Genomic DNA, 22,474 nt, shown 5'->3' on the forward strand with positions numbered 1-22,474 from the left:
GGGTGTGGGCTCCCAGGACATTTAATAGTCCGAGGTAGGGAGCAGAGATAGGAAGACTGTCTTCCACTCTGACTGGAGTTCCAGATCGAGTCAGAGCAGGTGCACACCTTCTTCCCAGAACCCACGGAATAACCTTGCAAATCTGGGGTGTGTCCTCCCGGGAAGCTCCCCTCTTCCCTCCCCACCCCCACATCTCCACCCTCTGCAAGGATGAGCTGTTAATAGTACATTCACCTAAGAGGCAAAAGAAAGACCCCATGCTGGTATGTCATCCATCCTGGTGTATCCATTAAATCAGACCAAAAAGACTGTTGGAAAAAGTGAGCACACGCACTTTCTCCCTAAGGGAGAGGTTGAGAGCCTTCCACAGAACCAGGCCTTGCCCCTGCAGCTCCAGGTTGCTCAAGAAAGAAGAGAAGGCTGTGGGAAGCTAGGGAGAGGGTTCGTCCTAATGCACAGGCGTTTGGGGCCACAAAAGGAGACGGCTAACTGAAATCCCCACACGTCCTGGTTGTATCTGTTGACACAGCTTCCTCTTCGGAAAAGCTGTCTAGCCACCGGCAGGCACAGCCATCTTCCACTCATCCTGCAAAGACAACACCTGCCAGGAAACCCTCAGAGAAGGGGATGTGGGAAGGTGGCCCGGCTGGGCTTGGATTTGTTCTGGAACAGTGGGAATTGCTCTTTCCCCTAAAGGGAAATGCAATCTTTCTGCTATTTTGGTTGCCCTTATTTTTCCCTTTCCAACTTCCTTCAGTCCAGAGGAATGGATTAGATGCCTGCCTGAGATTGCCTTACACCCTTCTGAGAGATTCTAGGATTACATCCTGTCAATACTAAATGTTAGCATGTCTTGCAAGGAAATCAATTTGCCATCCAATCCAGACATCTGGCACCTTTCTTACATGGTAAACATCATTAGCAAGGTTGTTACCATTAAACCATCAAAAATAGGTAAAGCTCTTCTGCAAGCCAGCCCGTCTTTCCGTCCACCCCTACCAGACCTCTTAGAAGATGGCTTCTCCACCCTGGCTACACATTAGAATCACCTGCGGTGGGGGGGGCTTATAAAAAAATATTAATGTCCAGGTCCCATCCCTGGCCAGTTAAATCAGTCTCCCGGAGCAGCCCTGGGCATCGGGATTTTGTAAAAGCTCCTCTGGTGATTCTGCTGTACAGCCAGAGAATCGCTAGCTTGGAGCAGCAATCCGAGTGGATTAAGGACAACAGTAGTAATAACGCATGAGCACACAACGAGAATCACCACCTGGAAAAGAATGCACCATTTCTCAATCCCCAAATGCTCTCTCCCCAGACCTAGCCAATGAAAGCACCTCGTTGTTCACTCCTGTCTTGGCATAACATTTTATGAAGCTGACTTCAGCTGTCCCATACATCCGCACCACGTTCTCCCAAACTGTGTTGAGGAATCGCTTTGTGTGGCTCTCAGTGTGGCAGGGCACAGTCAGAGAGGCCCTACTGTGAGGTGAGAAGAGAGGGTGTTTTGGACTCAGAGCTGGGTTCAAAAATCTGGCTCTGCCCCTTGCTAGTTGGGGCCTCCTGAGTTAAGTGGGAATAACAACATACACATTCAAAGTTTAAAAATCAGATCTTATGGCCCCGACCAGTGTGGCTCAGTTGGTTGGAGCGTCGTTCCATAACCAAAAAGTTGCAGGTTTGGTCCCCTGTGAGGGCACGCTCAGGGAGCAGCCGATCGATGTTTCTCTAACATCAATGTTTCTCTTTCATTCTCTCCACCTCCCTTCCTCTCTCTCTGGAATCAATGGATGGATATATCCGCGGGTGAGGATTAAAAAATAAATTAAAAATAAAAAATCGAATCCCACGTATAAAGCCACTTGTGCACAGAGCTGAGCTTGAGGACCCCTTCTTGCCCAACTCTCTGCCCACACTAGGACCTCCTTCCCCCAGACGAAGCTGACTATGTGGAAGATAGCAGGGCCGTCCTGAGGGTGGCCCCTGGAAACCCACCCTGCAGGCAGAGCAGAGAAGCTTGTGTTTTCTCTCTGGAGGCCACCACATGCCACACATACCTCCCCCTCTTGACATTATAGCAGGAAGGAGAGAGAGAGACTGTCACCCAAGGGAGCTGTTTCTTCTTGTCACACGAGAACAGATGCCGAAATCCTAGGACAGACAGCGCAGAAATGTGGTGGCAGGAGGGTGAGTCAGAGGAAACGGAATGGTCTCTCCTCTGTTTCCAAGGTAAACCAAGGTCCAGAGGAGAACCTGTTTGCATCACTTGCCTCCTGGAGATTCTGAAGGCTGTGTGTGTGTGTGTGTGTGCAAGCCCACGTGTGTGTTTTCAGGATGGACTCTGAGCCCCGGGGAACTCCACAGGTGCTGGTTAGAGGAGTGCATACCCCCCACCCCCAAACACCCTCCGAGGGAGTAGAGAGCAGGGGAACATGAAGGCTGTGCTCTTTTTGAACCTGGCTCTGGCCTCCTCACTCTAGGAAGGCTCTCCAGCTGCTCCTCTCCTGCTCCACCTGAACACTTTCCGGTTCTGCCAGGCTTACGCTGTAAAGTCCCGAGGTGATGCTCCGTGCACGACACTGCTCCAGCACTGTGCACGCTGAGCTTATATTTTCACACAGAATCTCAGTAAAGGGACACCCTAGGCCCGGGGGGTCCTGAGAAAGGAGAGGAGCCCTAGGGTCTCTGCTGAGGGAGTTTAGGGCACAGCCATCAATGAGGAGAATCTCTTCCTTGCAAAGTTCAACTCAAGGGCTCTGAATTGACATTCGCCACAGCACTTAAGATGTAAAGAGATCCTGGTGATTAAAACCAGCACAGCCAAGTGATGAAGGTGGTGGTGATAAGGATTTCGTGGTCCCTAAGCTTCCTCCCCCCACCTCCTCTCTGTGCCAGCCCCGGTGCCTCTCTCCAGCGCCTTCTCATCTACCCCTCCTGTAACTACGCCTCCCTCACCTCGTCCCACGGAGCCCCACCAGCTCCCCAAGGCCCCCGTCTTCCCAGGTCTTCCTCCCTCCCTCCCTCCTCCCGCCTGTGGGTAGCGTATACCACACAGAAGTTAGCAGGCTTTTCTGTACATGTGAACGAAAAATGGGCCACCTCACAGAAGGGATCAAAATAATCAAGTCAGTATTTTTAATAACACATCAAGCTGGCATGACCATTGACATAATTTCTGACGATTTGGAAGTCAAATAAAACACTGCCTCTTCCTCCCCAGCCCCCATGGCACCAACCAGTGTCCGTTAGTGGTCACTGTTGTAACTCTGACAGCCTGCGAGGAAGATTCAAGCGTGCCTTCTACCTCACAGAAGTTCAGACGTTTTCACCAGGTGTCTGCGTGGCTTCCTCTCTCACCCCCTTCAGGTCTGTCTTCAAATGTCACCTTCTTGAAGGCTTTCCCCAGTGACACCACGGAAAACGGCATTCTGCCCTGCTCCCCTCAACCCCTCACATTCCTGATCGCTGTTCCTGCTCTAATCCCTGTTCCTGCTCTAATCCCTTTTCCTGCTCTATTATTCTTCGTTGCACTTATCAACAACTTATGTAATATCTACTTTGTTTTTTTTTAATATTTTATTTATTTATTTCTAGAGGAGAGGGGAAGGAGAGAGGGAGAGAAACATCAATGTATGGTTGCCTCTCACGTGTCCCTCGTTGGGAACTGGCCTGCAACCCAGGCATGTGCCCTGACTGGGAATTGAACCACGGCACACAAACAGTAACATTTGAATATAAACTTCATGAGAGCAAAGACTCTGTTTGCTTTTTCCACTCTCAAAGCCCAGGGACTCATAAAGCGCTCAATAAATACTTGTACAAAACCTAAAATATGGTTTCACTGATAAATACATTTCAGTTATTTTACACATGCTCTCCTTCATCCTAAATTCATTTGCTCATTCACTTCCTCTTCAAATGCTTATTAAGTACCTGTAGTGCATTAGGCCCTTGGGGGGGGGGTAGGAATTCCACAATGAGCAAGAGAGACACATCATTTCTGTTCTCAGAGGACTCAAAGTCTGGTGCGGAGAAGGGTCCTACACATTCGTAAACAAATCAATAAAAAGAATATTTAGAGACTGAGAAAAGGGCAATGTAACAAATAACTGAATAGGGTGCTGAGTTAGAGAATGTGGCCCGAGACACCATTTGGTGGATGCCAGAGATGGCCTTCTGGAGACGACACCAAAGCGGGGACTGGAAGAATGAGAAGACTGGACCTCGTGCCGCAGAGGAAAGCCCCACCTGGCAGTCCTCCGGTGCCCGGCACAACAGGCCTTGAAAGGAAGCGTGGGGGACATGTCCAGTCTGAACCTTGGATGCTGTCTCCCTCGACTGTTTATTAGCTATACAATCCGGAAACGGTCTGAGTTTCCCTTTCCTTAAAACGGGCGCGGGAACACCGGCCTCCCAGGTGTGGGGTGTGTTAGGTAATGCATGCGAAAGTGTTTGAGTGTAAAATACACGCCTGGCGGTTTTAAGGGGAGATGGGTAAGCACTGTTAACTCTGTAGCCTGAGAGTGTGAGTTTCCCACTGGCCTTGAGCTCCCTGAAGGGAGAGCATGTGTTCTGGTGTCGCTTAGACCCAAGAAGCCACAGCGTGGCAAAGCCTGATGCCGTGGGTATGGAGCATCAGTGCCGCTAGGAGTCTGTCTCGCTTTGGATGGTGTCCTGTGTCTTGGAGGGCTTTCTGGGAGGAAGTGGCAGGAGTGGGGGAGCCTGCTGGGAACAGAGGGTCTCTCCAGAGCTGTCCTCCTCTGCTCTCACTGCTGTCATTATCCCTGAGCTCTGTATTTGTCTGCACAGCACCTGGCAGTAGTTGAGACAAAACCGGACGTGGCTGTGTTTTCTGCTGTCCCCAGGACAGCCTGTGGACACCGGTGCAAACAAACCCACAGGCCAGAAAGGAGGCAGGAGGGGACAGAGAGGGGGCTGGTCCTGGGACATACGGAGAATGGACTTTAAAGAGGGGAAAGGAGCCGAGAAGGAGAGACATGAGAGGTGGGGAAAGGAGGGCCGGGGTGTGGGGCGCAGGGGGAGGGGGTCAGGGAAAGTAGGGAGGGCGAGAAGGAGGAAAGGGCCTCAGGGAAAGGGAAAAGCAGGCACTGAGTCGGGGAAAGGGAGGGCGGTGGCCTCCGGGGGGTGGGGGGCGGCCCGGTGGGCCGGGCGGGCTCGGGGGCGGGGCGGCGAGAGGCGCTGTCAGCGCTGGGCGGCGAGCGGAATGCAGCGGCCCGAGGCCTGGCCACGTCCGCACCCGGGGGAGGGGGCCGCGGCCGCCCAGGCCGGGGGCGCAGCACCGCCCGCCCGAGCCGGGGAGCCCGCGGGGTCGCGGGTATGGAGCAGGCGGGCGGGCGCCGGGGTCCGGGGGGCAGGAATCAGGGCCCGGGTGGGGTTGAGCGGGGCAGCCAACTCCTAACTCGCACGCCTGGCGCCGGGAACTTGGTGCCACCGCTGAGCAGCGCGGGGAGGGGCCCGGGCCGGGCCGGCGAGAAAAAGTTCCCGCGGGCGTGGACTCTCCAGGAGGCCTGTCCTGAGAGTCCGAGTGGGGCTGAAGTTCTGGGTCCGTTTAGAGCAGCGATGGACACAGCTTGGGGGTGGGGTGGATTGAGATTCTGCAAGGCGGGGGAAGGCGCTCCGAGGGCCGGTGGGCGGATGTGCGCGCTCCGGAGCCCCCCCGCGTCAGGGGGCTGGGGGCGCGCTCAGAGGGAGGCCGGCCTAGCCCCGAGCTCAGCCGGAAGGAGGAGGCGCACCGCTGTCCCCCCGGCCCAGGTTCTGTGATACACTCCGACTCGGGCTCTGCGGCAGTCAGTGCATGACAGAACTTGGGCCCGGGCGGACCTTCCGCACCCAACGTGCAGCGCGCCCGCCAGGGGCCTGCAGTGGAACGTCTGCAGGGGCGGGGGGAGCAGGACAGGAGGCAGCGCGTTTAGCACAGGGTTGGGCAAGAACCGGCTATGAACATTTGGGACCAGGGTCACTGGACCCTGATCGTGGACTCCTGGGGCCAGCAGTTCCCATAAACTCAATGACAGGGTATTTGCCTTGAGTCAGGGGCCAATGGACTCCCCCACCCCACCCTGTATCAGTTGCAGGAACCTTCTCTCTACACCATCAAGGCTGTTTTCATCCTAGATAATGACGGACACCGCCTGCTGGCCAAGGTAAACCTCCCACCCTCACCCTAGGGCCCCTGAAAACTGCGCTACTGCCCTGAGAACAGAGGTCCCCACCCAGCGGACTCCCGCCTCAGGAGAGACCCCACTGCGGGTTCAGTCACTCAGAACAGCTCAGCTTAGACCCTCCAAGAGCCCCCATGTCCATCCCCTGCCTTGTCAGATGGCTGGACCCTGGTTGGGGCAGGGTGCCTCCCTATTTCTAATCCTGTCCCCTGAAATGTCTTCTCATCATCCTTCCAAGTAGCCAGCTGGGCCCTGAGCCTGGACGGAACCGTCCAGGGGTCAGTGGCCTGTGGAGCCTGGGACCCAGGAGTCCCGGTCCCCACATTTTAAACAAGCAACCTGTACTCTTCTCGCACAGCTTAGTAAACACTCAGGATTTAGTCTGAGGAGTCTCAGAACTTAGCACCAGCCAGGGTTTCAGAGACCACATGCATAGTTCAACGCTTCCACAAATGAGGAAAACACCATCTAGAGAAGCTGAATGAGGCACCTGGGGTTTCACGTGTCGATGTCAGAACAGAGAGCCGAGCTCTCCGGTATTTTGACTCGGAGCTCAGGAGGGTGGCTTTCTCCGCACGACCTAGTCAGTCACTCAGCATCCATCCCAGTGACCACGGCCTGGGGAAGCCAAAGCAGGGTAATCCAAAAGTAACTGCCTACCCTAAATACAACTAACTATAGTAGGGATACAGCATCTAAACTAGCTATGAAATACATTACAGTGTTTGTTTGTTTGTTTGTTTGTTGCTGAAACTTTTTGTCCTCATGCCAGTAGTGGTCAGCAGGGAGACAATCTGCCGGCAGTTGGGTACTAAGTGGCATAATCCACAACCAGAAAATTGAAAGCCGAGCGAGCTCACCGTACCTTGCCCCAGCAGGTGGTCAGAGGTGGATTGGCAATGCCAGAGGTTCTAGGACTTCCTCCCAGAAGGACACATCCACATTCAGGTTAAGAAATGGAGTCAGAGAGAGGGGCTCACGAAACCCCGGGCAAAACAGCGCCGATTTAATTGTGCAATGTATGCCGGGAACTTTTCCTTAGATATTTCATCTTCACATCGCCCTGCCTGAAGTCAGGCAGTCCTTGGTGTTGCATCCCAGTTCCGCCCCTCCGACCGTGGGATGTCAAGGAAGTTCCCCTTCTCTTTCACACCTCAGCCCCCCCCCCATCAGTACAATGGGGATGATAAAGAGGAGTCAGGATTGTTACCCTTTTGTTGCAGGACCCTGGGCTTAGCCCTCTCTCCTGCACACTCGGGTTCATGTGGACTCCAGGTGACCACTTAGTGGCCCCCCAGTCCTCAGCACACCGCATGTCTGCTCAACGCCCAAACGCCTCCAAGAATCAGGAGATGACTCCAGAAACAGGCCTCAAAGTTTCTCCACTTTTTACTAGTTTCTGTGCCTAGAGCTTATGTTTATGGGGAAACAGTGAGCGTTCAGGCCTAGAGGGCAATGAGATGGGACAGGGGGCTGGCACCCGCCGCTCCCTGCCACCTGTGCCTGGAGCGCCCAGACTCTGTGGGACGGTTCTTACCCCATTCGCCTTCCCTTTCTCGTAGTATTATGATGACACATTTCCCTCCATGAAGGAGCAGATGGCCTTCGAGAAAAATGTCTTCAATAAGACCAGCCGGACTGACAGTAAGTGTCCTCCTCTTCCTCACTGGGCACTCTTGCACACTCACTGTCCTCTCCTCCGTCAGGACACATCTGTCCCCGTTGGCCCTGGAAACCCATGGGCCATTTCCTTTTCTTCAGAGACTTGTTTTCCTCTCCTGCCCAGCTGTCCACCTGTATCTCCAGGGCACGCCCCCCCCTTTCCTCTCAACCCCCCCAGCACACCTAGACCCCTCTCCGGGGAAGAGGCCAACTGAGTTGTGGGGCCGGTTCACGGCACTGCACGCGGTGGGATGGGGCGGAAGGTGGACCACGAACTGGGTTTGCTGACTCCTCAGAATGAGGTGGTTGCTAGAAAAAGAGGGGGGAGGGGAGGACGGAGAGCAGCCCTGGTGGTGTCCCCAGTGCTAGTCTTACCGAGGGTTCCCTGGAAAGGCAAGAAGGAAGCGGGAGGGGGAGGTGCAGAGCTGGGGCTGGGGAGGAGGGGCCAGGCCCGGGCAGCCAGAGCTGAACGTCCCCCCCACTTCTAGGTGAGATCGCATTTTTCGGGGGCATGACCATTGTCTACAAGAGCAGCATCGACCTCTTCCTGTATGTGGTGGGCTCGTCCTACGAGAACGAGGTGAATTCAGGAGTTGGGGTGACAAAGAGGGTCTTTTGTGGGTGGAATGGCTTGGAGTCTGGGGTCGGAGCTGGGTTCTGGTGCTAAGTCCTGGGCCCCAAAAGGGAGTGGGGTGAGTCCAGGTTTTGGGGAACCAGAGGACCTCCCATCTGGTGGAACCTCTTCACGGAAAGCACACGCACATGCACAAAGTGAGGGGCCCTACGACGAGGGCATCGGTAGCTCCCTTGTAGCTCCCATTAGTGCCCCTCCTTCTAGACCCTGGGGGTCGGTCGGCAGCCACAGCGCTTCTTTCTGGGACAAGGCATAGCCATCATGCCCCTTGGGTTCCTTAGGAACGAGCACTGACACTCTGCAGGAGCCTCTATTTCTTTCTTTTTTATTTTTTAAAAAAGCATTTATTTATTTATTTTTTAGAGAGAGGGGAAGGGAAGGAGAAAGAGAGGGAGAGAAATATCAATGTGTGGTTGCCTCTTACACGCCCCTTATTGGGGACCTGGCCCACATCCCAGGCATGTGCCCCACCTGGGAATCGAACCAGCAACCCTTTGGTTCGCAGGCCCGTGCTCAAGCCACTGAGCCACACCAGCCAGGGCTGTTTCTCTTTTTATAAATCATCTCTACAGAAGGGTACACTCAGTGTCCCACAGTGGGGCGCTCTTGTGCTTCCCAACGGTACACAGGAGGCATTCTCCGAGGTCGCACTACAGTTGGGCTCCAGCCTTGTCAACCCGGAAGGGGACACTTTCCCCTGCAAGTAAACTCTGGGGCCTCCTTTCGGCCTTCCCAACCTCACGCTCTCTCATTTTCCTCCCACATCTGCCCGCCCCCAGCTGATGCTCATGTCTGTTCTCACCTGCCTGTTTGAGTCCCTCAATCACATGTTAAGGTGAGTGAGGTGCTCTGCCCCTCAAGGCCCCCCCCCCATCTTCATAGGTCACGGAAGCAGGGTCTTTCCCCCCGCCCCCCCGCTTTTGTCCCCAAGTCCCTACAAAACTAAGACTGGAGCTGGAGCATCCCCTGCAAGGCCTCTGCCGTTACCTAACCACCATGGTACCGTCCAGAGCCACGTGAGGGTCCGGCCAGAAAATGGGGCCTGGAGGAGCCAAATGATATGCTTGAGGTTGCAAATGGTTTCTACGAGAACGGACTCAAACTCAGGCTTTCCAACTTGAAGCTCAGGGTGGTTTCACTGGACCCCCGTTCTGTTATCTGGTGTCTATTCCAGTGAGTACGACCTGGGGAAACCCAACTAGGAAAATCCAAGAATAAATAAATTCCCCAGTCAACACTGTAGTAGAGCTATAGCATCGAAATCAGCTTATGAGATGCATTAGGGGTGCCATGGTGGGCACTGTGTCTACGCCCCAAGGGTGGGAGCTTGGGCAAGGAGGGCTTAAGGAAGCAGGCCTGTCCTCTGCTCAGGAGTCCCTAGCCCAGGCGCTGCCCTCACTGCCCTTGACATTGTCCTTCCCATTGATGGTTGGGGGTGTGGTGAGGTATATAGGTGGAGAGGGGTCCTGTCTCACCTAGGCCGGGGGCCTGGCTGCCCCCCGGCCAGGGGAGGCTCAGGAGCTGTGTCCCCTTCAGGAAGAACGTGGAGAAGCGCTGGCTGCTGGAGAACATGGATGGAGCCTTCCTGGTGCTGGACGAGATTGTGGATGGCGGGTGAGGAGCGGGTGGTCAGGGAGACTCACAGCAGGTGGTGCCTTGGAAGGTCACTCGCTCCAGACTGCACCCAGCACACTGTTGGCTATCTCGGGCCAACTCCTCCCTCCCTTCCCCCAGCACATTCCCCGTGATCTCATCCCCCCACCCCACTCACGAGGATGGAGGTTGATGTCGGTGTTAGCCAAAGTCAAGCAAACAAGAAAGGAATCCGATGTCCAGCTGTGGCTGACTGTGGAATAGGCAGGGTTTTGGGGGAAGGGGTTTGCTCCCCGGGGCCCAGGAGAAGCAGGCAGCCAGCACTGGCCCCTCCCTAGAAGGGCTTCACCCTGGCAGAGCCCTACTGCGTGCACATATCCCCCTCACAGAGCTCCATTCCCGCATCGGCTAGATGCGTGACCTGGGCCAGTTACTTATTCCCCCTGAGCCTCACTTTCCCCATCTTTCAAATGGGGATGTAAAGGAACTACCTCGTAGGGGGCAGGAAGGAAATAAGGGGATGCTAGTGAAGCTCCTGATTCTCCTCAACAAGTGTCGCTCGCTATTGGGGTGCTATTATGTCCTTGGAAGCTGGGTGCACTTTTGACAATGACAAGGGTTGGTTAGTGAATCCCCAAGGGGGGCAGTAATCGGGGAGAAAAGGATGTTCCAGCCCTAGGGCAAAGAATAATAGAAACTGATCATCTTAAAAACATCCAAGCACCTTTAACATTATATCCAGTTTAGAGATGAGGGAACAGAGGCTCAGAGATCAAGTGACTTGCCCAAGGTCACACAGCAGGGCCAAGAGCCAAAGCCATGGGCCCGGTTCCACAGCACTGTGCCACACGCCCAGGGGCCAGGCTGCTCTGGGGTGTGGGGTGGTGGAATTCCTCCCCCTCTCTCCCTGTTGACTGCCTGCTACTTGCAAGGCCTGGGGCTAATTCCTGGGCCCCCAAAGAGAGTGGAATAAGTCCAGATTTTGTGGAACCAGAAGCACATCCCATCTGGTGGCACCTCTTTACAGAAAGCACACACACAACCACAAAGTGAGGGATGGGGCCCAGGCAGGGCTCATACAAGGGAGGGCATAGGCTTTATTGGGTTCTGGGTCTGTGCCCCCAACAGGCCCAGTCTCTGCCCCTTGAGTAGCTTTCAGTCCCCCGCCCCAAGAAAAATCAGAGAATTGTCAGCCAAGTTGATGCCTAAACCAGAGCATTGGTCTGGTGTGCTTCTGTCTTTAAGGAGGAAAGACCTCTGGTGAGGGAACCCAGGGCTGGGGGTGCCCCAGGGATGGGGCCTGGAGAAGGTGCCCAGGAAAGGTCTCGTCACGCCCCGGGGCAGGACAGCGACAAAGCTGGGCTTCTGCCCTGTGTGGTCTCTGCGCTGCCCACAGGGAGGCCTTCCCTCCTGCCCCCCCACGCACACCTGCAAATGGCCACAGAGCGCCCCAAGATGTCATGCAAGAGTGCGCCCTAGCTGAGAAAAGTCTTGATATCTGGATCCATCAAAAAAGACGATAGATTCTGATTTTTATAGAGTTCCATTTCTTTCATCTATGGCATAGAATAATAGTGAACCCAGCTAGACAGCCCAGGTCACCTCCCTTCCCTCGCTGCGTCTGAATCCGTCCCTGACCCAGAAGGGACCATGAACTTTTGAGAGCACCGAATTTTTTGAGCCCCTGCTTTTGACGCCCCAATTGTCCTGGACTGGACCCCCTCGACTTCACAGCTTTTGCTCAAAGACAACCAAGCGTGAGACCACCAGGTCTGAAATGCAGAAACGCCAGAGCTGAGGGAGTGCAGGGAGAGTTCTGACGTGAGGAGCCCCAGTGGGAAGGTGCCCCGGAGGGGGAACGTTGCAGGACATGGTGGTTGAGGGAAGAGGCGTCGGCGTGGAGCCGGGGGCAGAGGGGAGCATCACGTCACCGGCTTTCCTCCCGGTGTCTCTCTCTTGCAGTGTGATTCTGGAGAGTGACCCCCAGCAAGTGATCCAGAAAGTGAACTTCAGGGTAAGAGTCTTCCCACGTGCCCCCTCCTCTCCCCTAGGCTGCCCTCACCATCGTCCTCCCTGTGCCCAAGGCTGGGAGGGCCCAGGTGTGGGAGCCCAGAGTCCTCCAGCACAAGTGACTCTGGGGGCAATGCACTCATGGGGGGGAGTGACAGTTAGTAAAAGATACGTCCCATCCTCTCCCCCTGTAGAAGCCCCAAGCACCTCACCACCCTCCCTGGTGGGAAGTACAGACCAGGGAAATAAACTCTCAAAGAGACACCAGGTGGCTGCCTTGGCCTTGAGGTTGAGGGGTGGGGCTGTAGGTAGAACTGCCCTGCCCGGTTTGGCCTTCCTATTGGAATTAAACCTTTTCTACCAACTTTATTCCCTTACTCTCCATGCATCATACAGGCCCCAGGGGTTCCAGCTTCCAACTGACGGGGTACAGGGCTTCCCTAGGGGGCGATGCAGGTGCCACCCTGGATCCTCCTGACCACCGCCTCACTCACCACCACCCCAAGCCCCTTCATCTCCCTCTCCCAACCCAGTGCTCTCACCCCGGCCTGACCACCCTGTGACACTGCTTCTCCACAGGCAGATGACAGCGGCTTGACTGAACAGAGTGTGGCCCAGGTAGGTCCCCAACATCTGCCTTGGACTAGAGGGAGGAGAGCACAGCCCCCCAGGGGACCCAGTGGGAGCTGTCAAGGCTGAGAGGTCAGGGTGTGGGGGGGATGGAGCAGTGACAGGCCATCTGTTGGGGAGAGTCACAGGGGGCCTCTGGCATCTCTGAGGTGGTGCTGAGCTGGGCATTAATAATTGACGCCCAGCCCTCGCTGGTAACCACTTCCTTTCCTGGCTCCATATGGTTAGACTGATCCCCTGGGGTAAACTGCCCACCCTGGAGATGACTGAGTCACTTGTCCCCCAGAGCAATCGGAGGACTCAGGTCCCTGATTCTCCCCCGCCCTGTCCCGGAAAGGACAATGAACGGGAACTCTCCTCCAAACCTTCACCCCTCCACACTAAGATCCAAGCTGGAGTTGTTAAGGGAACCTGAAGCCTGTGATAGCATCTAACTTTCTCCCCGCCTCACTTGCTACCTAACCCGTGAGTGACCTGGCTGTGGAAGAGTCCCCTGCATGGTCCTGTCTGGGGCTGCATGTGGGGCAAGAGGGAGGTCCCTGGATTTGCGGCTGGACTGGTTCACCAGCTGTGCAAACTTCCTGCCCGTCAGGCTGACCGCTCACCCTCTGTTCTGTCCGCCCTCAGGTCTCCCTGCACAGACTAATCCTGAGTTTACGGAGCTTCCTGTCCTGGCACTAACCCCCTCCTGCTGCGGTGGCACAGGCCGAGATGGGTGTATAAGGTCCCCTGTGGAGCCCCAGGGGCGGCGCCCACTTTCCTGCCACGCCCTTGGTGCCCATGCTGCCTCTCCCTCCTCCTGGTTCCCCAGGCCGCCTCATACCTGCCAGGAGGAGTGCAGCCCCGGGGCAGTTTTCTGATGCAAAGAGGTCAGGGAGCATGCGCAAAGTGGATAAGAACACAGGCGCTGGTGTGAGTCACCCCAGCGTGTCTGTTCCACTTTACCCTCTAGAATCTGGGTGACCTAGGCAAGTTACTCAGCCCCTCCGGGCCTCACATAACCCCGGCGCACTCCTCGCGGAGTTATTAGGAGCATCAGATGAGCTAACGGGTGGAAAATCCTCAGCACGGCTCCTGTTTTTCCAGAGGGGAGAAGAATGAAGTTGCAGCGCTTTCAATGGAATTATTGAGTTAAAACCAGGGAAGGTGTAGGGAGTGAGTGGGAGATGAAACGAGGAGAAGACTAGGATCTGCTTAGAAACAGGAGAACCCCCAGGGCCAGGCTGTCCCTGAGAGAGGAAGGGAGGCTGTGCAGAAAGAAGGGACAGACAGTTCGGGATGAGCCTTCCGAAGGGAGTGAGGCTTGGTGGCTGGAGGGACAACCTGTGGGTGGAGTCGCCGCCGTATTGGCGCAGTGTGCGTGCGCACTTGTGTGGATTTGCGTGAGCACAGGACCGGGCCTGTTTCCTCAGCTGCAGGGGCCAGGGAGCAATCTGAGTGCAGGTGTCCCGAGGCAGTGTCTGGCCAGCCGCCCTCTGCCAGCTGTGCCACATCAGCAGTGGGTTGGGGGGGGTGGGTGGAGGACAGACATGCTGCCAGCCAGGGCCAGACCTAGAGTCTTGCTGAGGTGTCTGGGTTCGGGAAGTGTCAGGCCTGGCCCCAGTTTCTGCCCGGACGTGGCACTGTGGGCGGCAGCTAGCATGACATGGTATGGGAAAGCCGGGCCTCGGGCCACACCCACCACTGCAGATGCAGAAACCAGCAGAGGGCTGGGCAGGTCTGGGCCTGGGCTGGGAGCTGGCTGCAGCCAGTTTGGACTGCTCTTTCTCTGGACGGCCTGGCCCAGCCAAAAGCAGGCAGAGACGAGCTGCCGCCACCTAGTGACCCGGAGTTGCAGAGACACATAAGGAAGATGGGCTCAAGACCCCTCTCACTGCAGTATCGAGGTACTTGACTCGCCCCCAAATTCTCTCATCCTTTCTCCCACCTCCAGGCTCTTCAGTCTGCCAAGGAACAAATTAAATGGTCGTTACTGAAATGAAGGCTGTGCATTCGAGGCTCCCTCCCCCAGATCATTTCCCGGATCCTGGCAAACAACTCAAAGACTCCAGGGGACAGAAGAGACCCCTCTCTATCCCCAGGCCCTCCCAGAACCAACTCCTGAAGCATCTGGCCAGGGACTCTGAAATGAAGAGATTTGGCTTTAGCACTGAGTCACCCCTCCTCATTGCCCTGGCCTGCCCCATGAGCTGCAAGACCCAGCTGAGCCGTCTTAACTCAGACCTCAGGCATCCCTGAACCCAGAGCCCAAATAAACCTGCTGTCTCCTGCTCATGGTCTCCTTCTCTGCTGGCCTGGGAAGTGTGTGTGTGCTCTGCTGAGGGCTCCTGCACTTCCTGTGCCTTGCCCTTAGGATGCCCCTCACCAGGGCATATTCCAGTGGTTGTGGGTCAAGGGAAAGGGGACAATTTAACATAGGGGGTGTGACACGAATACCACCTGGCCCCCATATGTGACAATGATTGTGTGACACAGTAAAGGAGTAGTTAACAGGAGGAATAGTGCATGTTCAGGAAAAGGAGACAAAAGAGGGTACACACAGGGTGGACCGGCTGGGGATTCTTTGAGTCATTTTCCTATTACCAGCCTCCAGAAGGGAAGGGCGTAAGGCTTCCTTTGGACAAACTGAGGAACAGCACGCCTATTTTTCTTGGAATGGCTGGGACTGCGGAATTCCTATACTGGCACATACCCTGGGCACTAGAGCCCTGCGAGCTTGCCAAGGCTGGGACCGGATGCTGGGGGCGAGGAAGCATCAGCTAGCACCATTCCCAGCCCCCGTGCATTTGTGTCCAGAGCCCCCAGTGCACTCCAGAGGGTGTGGAGAATTTCAAGTCCGGTGGGAGACAAGGGAGGGGAGAGACCCCGGGGGCAAACGAGAAAAATGGAGCGACTTTCTGGGAGACACAACTCCTCTTTTTTGTCTCCGTCCCAGAACTCCCCATTTCTCCCGTTCTTTTTCCAACGCGTACACTTTCTGCGTCTATGTACTTAAATTCCCAGAGTGTCTAGCGTTGTTTTCCGGAGAATTCGTTTCCCTTGGATACCTTGTCAACTGAAGCCGCCAGTCCACGCCCCATTCCGTCACCGCCCCTCGCGGGCGCCTGAGCTGGGAGCTCCGCCCCAGAAGCGCATCCGCAATCCTATAGCGCCACCTGGAGGGAAAGGAGGGAAACGCGCTCCCTCTAGGTCCCACACTCCTGACTAACTCCGCCCCTCAGGGCGGAACAGACCCCCCGCTCGCGCCTGACAGTGGTGGCCCCTACGCCAAAGACTGAGCGCTGGGCTTGCAGTCAGCCTGCTTGGCCCGCCCTGCGAATTCCGCGCCAGCCGCTACAGTAAGAAAGCGGCGAGCTCTGTGTTAATTGAAACCTTGCGGGTTTCACGTCTTCCCTTATAAAACTATTGGATTGGATATTTGTAGTGGGCATGAGTACTTCTGTGATTAGAGAAAACGATAAAGGTATAGTTATGTAAACATATACATTGTAAACATCGTGTGCATAACCATTTCCAGTAAATAATGCAAAAAGGCAACTCTAAAAGGGAACAAAGAGTATGCAATTAAATGCCATAGAGTTCAGGGGCCAGTGTGGCGACGGGAAATGAGATATTCTCCAGAAATACTTTGGCAAGAATGAGACCTCATCCGGTGCCCGGCTCCATCCACCGCCTCTAAAAGACCGCAAGGCCGGGAAGGGCAGATTCGCTTCCTAGCAACCTAGTCGCGTCCTACCCGGCCTTGCAATTCCAACTGTGCAGGAACAGGAATTTGAAGGCCCGTGGTTTCCAGAAACTGGCTCATTGAATCCCGTGGACTATGCGATCCTATCCCCATTTCATGGAGGGGCGCACCGAGGCTCTGAAAGGTTACAGTGTTTGCAGCAGTTTCCCTAGAGCAGGGATGGGAGGGGAACTGCCGGAGAAAGGTGGCTTTCTCGCACCCCTGCTCTGAGACCGTCCCGAACCCCGAACCCTCATAGGGACTGTTCTGGGTTAAGAGGAATTAGCCGAGCGGGCATGGCAAAGCACAGAAAGGTGTCCTCTCTCGCTGCAGCTACAGAACTGCGGGGAGGCGGTTGCTGCAAAGCAGCCGACCCAAGCCCGCAGCGGGAAAGAGGACAGCGTAAAAGGGCTGCGCAGAACTGCGGGAGAAGCCGGGAGGGCCGGCACGGAGCGACGCTGTTGCTTCCTAGAGCCCCAGTTTGCAAGACCGGCCCTTTGCGGGCAGAGGGAGAGACTCCGCGGTGTCCCCGGCCTCCTGTCGGCGCCTGTAGTCCCACGGAGCCACCAGGACGGCGGGCCTGGCCGTCTGCCTAGAGCTCTGACCGCTGGCATCAGCTGTGCTCAGACGGCCTAATTTACGCTGCCAAAAGCACAAGCCGAGGGGAGCGGAGGGGAGCGCGGAGTACTCCGCGGTGGGTCGGGCGCTGTCTGCCCAGGACCGGATTTTGGGAAGGGCAGCAGGCGGTTCCCGGCGCGAGTGGCCACCAGAGCCGGTCTTCCGCCCCAGGGCCCCTCTCTGTCGGTCTGCATCCCTCGACCCCTTGCCCTCGTGGGCGACCGAGAGGGTCTTGAGTACACGTAGGAAAAGGAGCTTTCGGGAACTCCCTTTCCTCCTGCTGACATGTAGCCGTCAGAAACAGAGACCTCGTGGGCCTGCGTCCACCCAGAGGGCGTACAGGGAAGCACTGGCCCCGGGGCCCTGGTGGGGAGGGGGGGACGCTACCCACAGTTACACCGGGTAAAGGACACAGACTAGTACCTCCAGGCTCTCGCACCCCCTTTATACCACCCTGAGCCGGCTCCCTCGCCCACCCCCCCACCCCTTCTCTGACACCGCGCGCCCCCTGCTTTCCGGTCATTGGTTGGCAGGAAGGCAGAGCTGGTCCGATTGGCTCGCATCCAGACAGTGATAGATGGCCCCCAGCGCACTGAACTGCGGCTCAGAGGGTGTGTCTACCCCCGCAGCGCGATTTGGGGAAGGCGGAGCCAGCTGGGCCTGGGAGTGGTGTAGGCGGTCGGCCCGAGACCCGCCTGCTGCTCAAACTTTCCGTGCCCTTAATTTCCGTTTGAAACTCTTGGCAGAGGGGGTAAAAAAAAAGAAGAAAATCTTACCTTTGAATTCCCAGTAGCTATCCTTTAACTCCAGAACCTGAACTGATGTAGGCAAAGTAGAATAATGTGCCCCAGCCGCTTGGGCACAGCCCTACATACTTCCCTTGCCCTCCAAACGGGGTCTCCTCCATTTAACAATATTTGTGTATTCCATCCGTCCGTCGGTCCGTTCGTTCATTCACTCACTCACTCACTCATTTATTCAACTATTTGAGTGTTTGCCAGGAGCCAGTAACTGAGGGCGTCGGGGAGTCGGGAAGGAGACTGATTAGCAAGTGATTGGGCCCACACAAGGCAGTGGGGCAGGAGTTAGAAGGAGCGAAGGGATTTTAAAGACATTTCAAGACAGAAATACTTCTGCCCTGGCTGGTGTAGCTCAGTGGATTGAGCACGAGCCTGCGAACCAGATGATCGTGGTTCGATTCCCAGTCAGGGCACATGCCTGGGTTGCAGGCCAGTTCCTAGCAGGGGACTCACGAGAGGCAACCATACATTGATATATATATATATATATATATATATATATATATATATAAAGAAATACTTTAAAAAATCAAATGATGTTCTGTATCTTGGTCTGAGTGCTGGTAAAAATTCACAGAGCTTGCATCTAAGACGTGCGTTCCTTCAATAAAAAACCAAACGGCTGCCGAATTTTACTCTATCAACATTTGTCTGGTCCTCAACTGTTTCCTCTTCCTCGTCTCTACCAAGCTAGAACTTGAAAATATCTTAGATGAGGATGCAAAGACGGGAGAGTGCTTGTGCAACACAAGGATTTGACATTGTACTTGCAGATGAGTGTGATCCCTCAAAGTGGACTCTCTAGTAAGAAACAGCGTTGATTAAAAAAAAAATAGTACTAGTGAAATAAAGTTTGTCTTGGAATGAATTCTTTTAGCAGCCATTTACCAGCAGGCTGTTCTGAACCAGGCACCTTGCTGGGGCTTGGTGGGAGCTTCTAAGCGGAATTGGAAGACAGTTCCCTACCCAAGAAATTTACAACTGGACTACAACCAAGTCCTGTGTGAGGAAATTATAAACATTAACTGAGGCGATGGTGTGCTACATAGTATTTGGCAGGGAAGGAGACACTAAAAAGGGAGCGAAAATATAAGCAAAGCGAAGAAGGAGAGAAGGCGTCTAAGAAATTGCAGGGAGGCAAAATACAGCTGGATGGAGGGTGCATGTCTCCGTGGGAAACCTGGGGTGTGTTGAGACCTGAAGCTTCTCCCCAGACAGGTTGCCACTGGATCAAAGCAAGTGTTGAGTGACATGAGGAAGAATAACTGCCATTTACTGAGTTTACTACTTTGTACCCCGTAGAAATTCTATTGTCTTCAAAACAACCTAACAAAGTAGGTGTTGTTAGCCCTGTTTTTACAACCGAGGGCAAGATAATTTGGCTAATCTGCCTGAAGACTCAGAGGTGAGATTTAAACCCATGCTGGCCTGACTCCATGGCCCATAGCTTTCTGCCCCAATTACAGAGCACAGGAGCTTGGCTCGCATGTTGAAGGTAATGAGAAGCCATTGGATATTTTCAAGAAGTGAAGCGACATCAGTTCTGTGCTTTGAGCAAGGAACTCTGTCAGGGACACAGAAGGTGGCCTGAAGAGGGGGGCTAAGAATTGAGGGTCTGGGTAAGATCCACAGAAAGCAATTGTTTTCACTATAGTCACTGCTCTTTTTTTTTTTACACAAAACAGTGCCCGGTAGACTGATTGCAGATCTTGTCACCAAACCACATGCAAAAATCAAGTCCACCCAGCACTGGAATTAATTTAGACAATTTCATGCAATAAATTCCAAAAGAGGGCTCACAAAGGGATCACTTTGTTAGGGATGATAATTTGGACATTTAGCTCATGAAAAGTATGTTAAAAAGTAGTGAATCCATTTCATAGCTTCCATACTTGGTGCCTGCTGGTCACTCTCACCTGCCCCCACTCTGGAAATTGACACGTACGCACACAGATTCTCTTTATGTAGACACCTGATTTTTAAGACGTTGAACACATGTGCCTTATTCTCACAGCTGTCAGTGAGCCTTCATCCACAAGGAAAACTTGAGGATAAAAGAAAACTCTGCAAGTCATGAGGCTTGGCCCCGCCTCCAGGCCACCGCTTCTTGGTGACTGACAGGGAGTCCTGAGATGGGTGTGTTGGAGACATATTGGGTGGATAGGTAGAGACAAGGGTTCATTACCGTAATGACTGGGAAAGACTGGCCTAGGCAGCTTCTGGTTTTCAGTGGATTAGGGATCATTCCTGCCACTCCAGAGGGTTTGGTCCCGTGGAGTTGGATGGCTCTTGGAACATTCTTTCCTAAGAGATGCTAGGAAAGTCCAGAATTCAGAACTTGGTTATGGGGAAGCCCATGAGATTACAAAACAAAACAAAACAAAACAAAAACCTCAGACCGGAAAGTATCTCAGCCTTCTCTGCAGAGCACCAAGAACCAGTTCTTACAGGTCTGTCCAGAAGATGGCGCTGGAGGACAAGCACCACTCTCTTCCCAGCTGTTACCAGGATGAGGCAGTGAAAAGACGTGCACGACTAGATCCACAGCGCATCTTTATCTACTGCCTGCTTGGTGCAGTTATCCCACGGTGCTGCGCGTTGGAGTCCATTCCTGCAGATGCCCTGGACCACAGCGCAGAACCTTGGGCGGGGGTCCCGTATGATAGGTGTGAGCACCTTGGTGGGAAGGAGGGGTGGAGAGTCTAGGAACCAGGGACAGCTGCGCTGAGAAAACAGGACCCGGACAAATACTTCTCAGAAAGCCAGGCACCCCTGTCAACACTCAAGATCCCACCTGCTCCCTGGAGGGGCTGGAGGTTGGAGAAGCGGTCTGGGGGGGCCTGGGTAATGAATGAACAAGGTTTATACTTTGAAGTAGGAAAAGGAAGTTCTTTGGTTGGTTCTGGGGGAACAAGCCAGAGACTTCAGATGAGGAAAGTAAAGCTCAAAGGACCACTTATCCAAAGTCATACAGCTAACAAGTGACAACTGAGACAGGAATGAGGGTTTCCTGGAGCCCTGCTCACCTCCCTGCATCCCGCTACCCTAGGCTTCCTGCAGAGCATCGGAATCCAGCATTAAAAACCGAATCCCCAGGACAAGGAATGCATTTCTGGGCAATTAAAAAAAAAAAGCAGGGTTCTTGACTTGAACCTCCAATCACATTTTGTCTTTGCAATCAGATTTATTGAGGTATAATTAACACACATTAAAATGTGTCCCTTTTCAGTTTACATTCTGTGAGTATTAACAGCTGCATATGAATGCGAGGTATAGTTTCTAGGTCCACCAGCTCCAGTAATGTTCTCAAAAATAATGAAACTAATAAATGAATGCCATGAGCTGCATTTATTTTCAAAGAAAGGAAGGAGAGAGAATTTATCTACAAAATAATTATTGCATGTTTTTTTTAAATGGGATTTATGCAAATAACTCACGCTGTCAAGCTCTGTAAAAGAAGTCTCTCCTCCACACAGGTAACTGTATTTGCACTCCCTACGGTGGTGAGGTGGGCAGGCATCGTCACCTCCACTTGACAGGCGGGGGAACTAACGCAGTGAGCAGAAGCAATGATGTCTGAACAGAGGAGTGGGCTTCACTTTGAAGAAGGTCTCTCTCTCCTCTGTCAGGACACGGTCCCGGAGCCGGTGGGCCTGCCCTTCCTATTTGTTTGCTGTGAACCCAGAATATCTCCTGGAGCCAGCAGCGTGGCGCCTCCTGCCTGACCAAGTGGCTGGGATGAGGCTAATGGGTGGGTGGGTGTGTGAGTGGAGGAAGGCGATGGGGAATCAGACATACTTGCCCAGACTCCAGTAGAAACTGTGAGGGCAACATTGAAAGGAATCAGAGAAGGTCACCTGGGGTGCCCAATCTTTTGGCATCTCTGGACCAGGCTGGAAGAAGAAGAGTTGTCTTGGGCCACACATTAAATACGCAAACACTAGTGACAACTGGTGAGCAAAAATAAAGGCTTTAAGTAAATTTATGATTTTGTGTGGGGCTGCATCCATAGCCATCCTGGGCTGCATGCGGCCACTGGGCCCCGGGGTAGACACCCCTGCCAGTGTGAAACGTGGCAGAACACTGCACCCCCTCTCATTCCCTCCCCCCCCAAAGGAGGATTAGGATGCAGGCAGGCTGCTTTCATGCAAAAAGGATGAAAGGAGTGTTTTAGAAGGCTGGAGAAGCATGCCAGGATGGAAGTTCAGGCACAATTAACTTCCAGGACCTGAGATTAATACTTCACCTGAAAAACTGGGCAAAAACGTGCAGGGTCTCTAATTCTGTACCCACTTTGTTCTTGTGAGGGTGTGGTGGCGTCTCACTTAAGTTCTACCCGGATACATTGGGAGGGGTTAAGGTGCAGCAAGTGGGAAAGACAAAGAGGGGAAGGGAAGGAAGGAAGGAAATAGCAGGGAGAGACACGGAGGCTGGGCCGAGAAAGAGCCCAGGGCTTGGGAAAGCTCTTGCCTGCCCCACAAGTGCCCAGGCCCGGGCACATTGAAGGCAGGGCTTTCCAGAGGGTTCTCAACGTAAAGCTCAGACCCTGGGCGGCAGCAAGGAGTGGGGAATTGGAGTGTCCCAGGGCAGGTGGGCTCAAGGGACCTAGTGGCAGGCTCAGAGG

At 54.2% G+C, this 22,474-nt stretch overlaps 2 protein-coding genes across 5 annotated transcripts in view; one reads left to right on the forward strand and one right to left on the reverse strand.

Moving 5' to 3' along the window:
- Positions 1-7,957, reverse strand: part of NFE2L1 (NFE2 like bZIP transcription factor 1) — a 24,437-nt gene extending 16,480 nt beyond the window's left edge. The window contains exon 1 of the mRNA XM_037033216.1: positions 7,945-7,957. The gene's annotated coding sequence lies outside the window, so the exon portion shown is untranslated. The remainder of the gene's footprint in view (positions 1-7,944) is intronic.
- Positions 5,197-14,980, forward strand: COPZ2 (coat protein complex I subunit zeta 2). Of its 4 annotated transcripts, none has more exons than XM_037033223.1 (9): positions 5,197-5,332; positions 6,087-6,161; positions 7,742-7,823; positions 8,330-8,421; positions 9,255-9,310; positions 10,012-10,089; positions 12,031-12,082; positions 12,658-12,696; positions 14,642-14,980. In XM_037033223.1, exons 1-9 carry the CDS (start codon positions 5,222-5,224, stop codon positions 14,687-14,689), a joined length of 633 nt encoding a protein of 210 aa, XP_036889118.1. In that variant the 5' UTR covers positions 5,197-5,221; the 3' UTR covers positions 14,690-14,980. The 4 variants fall into 4 exon arrangements, with proteins under 4 accessions (XP_036889118.1, XP_036889116.1, XP_036889119.1 ...); XM_037033221.1 differs by lacking the exon at positions 14,642-14,980 and adding an exon at positions 13,336-14,615; XM_037033225.1 differs by lacking the exons at positions 5,197-5,332; positions 14,642-14,980 and adding exons at positions 5,462-5,560; positions 13,336-14,616.
- Positions 14,981-22,474: the final 7,494 nt, after the last annotated feature.

Source organism: Sturnira hondurensis, unplaced genomic scaffold, assembly GCF_014824575.4.
Source record: "Sturnira hondurensis isolate 20B ecotype Veracruz unplaced genomic scaffold, ASM1482457v3 Scaffold0021632, whole genome shotgun sequence".
Classification (NCBI taxonomy): Eukaryota; Metazoa; Chordata; class Mammalia; order Chiroptera; family Phyllostomidae; genus Sturnira; species Sturnira hondurensis.

Bases quoted from the DNA above. Each gene is read 5' to 3' on its own strand.
- COPZ2 (XM_037033221.1), top strand. From the start codon at position 5,222: ATGCAGCGGCCCGAGGCCTGGCCACGTCCGCACCCGGGGGAGGGGGCC. The intron at 6,162-7,741 runs GTAAACCTCCCA...CCTTTCTCGTAG, and splicing joins GACACCGCCTGCTGGCCAAG to TATTATGATGACACATTTCC. The intron at 7,824-8,329 runs GTAAGTGTCCTC...CCCCACTTCTAG, and splicing joins TAAGACCAGCCGGACTGACA to GTGAGATCGCATTTTTCGGG.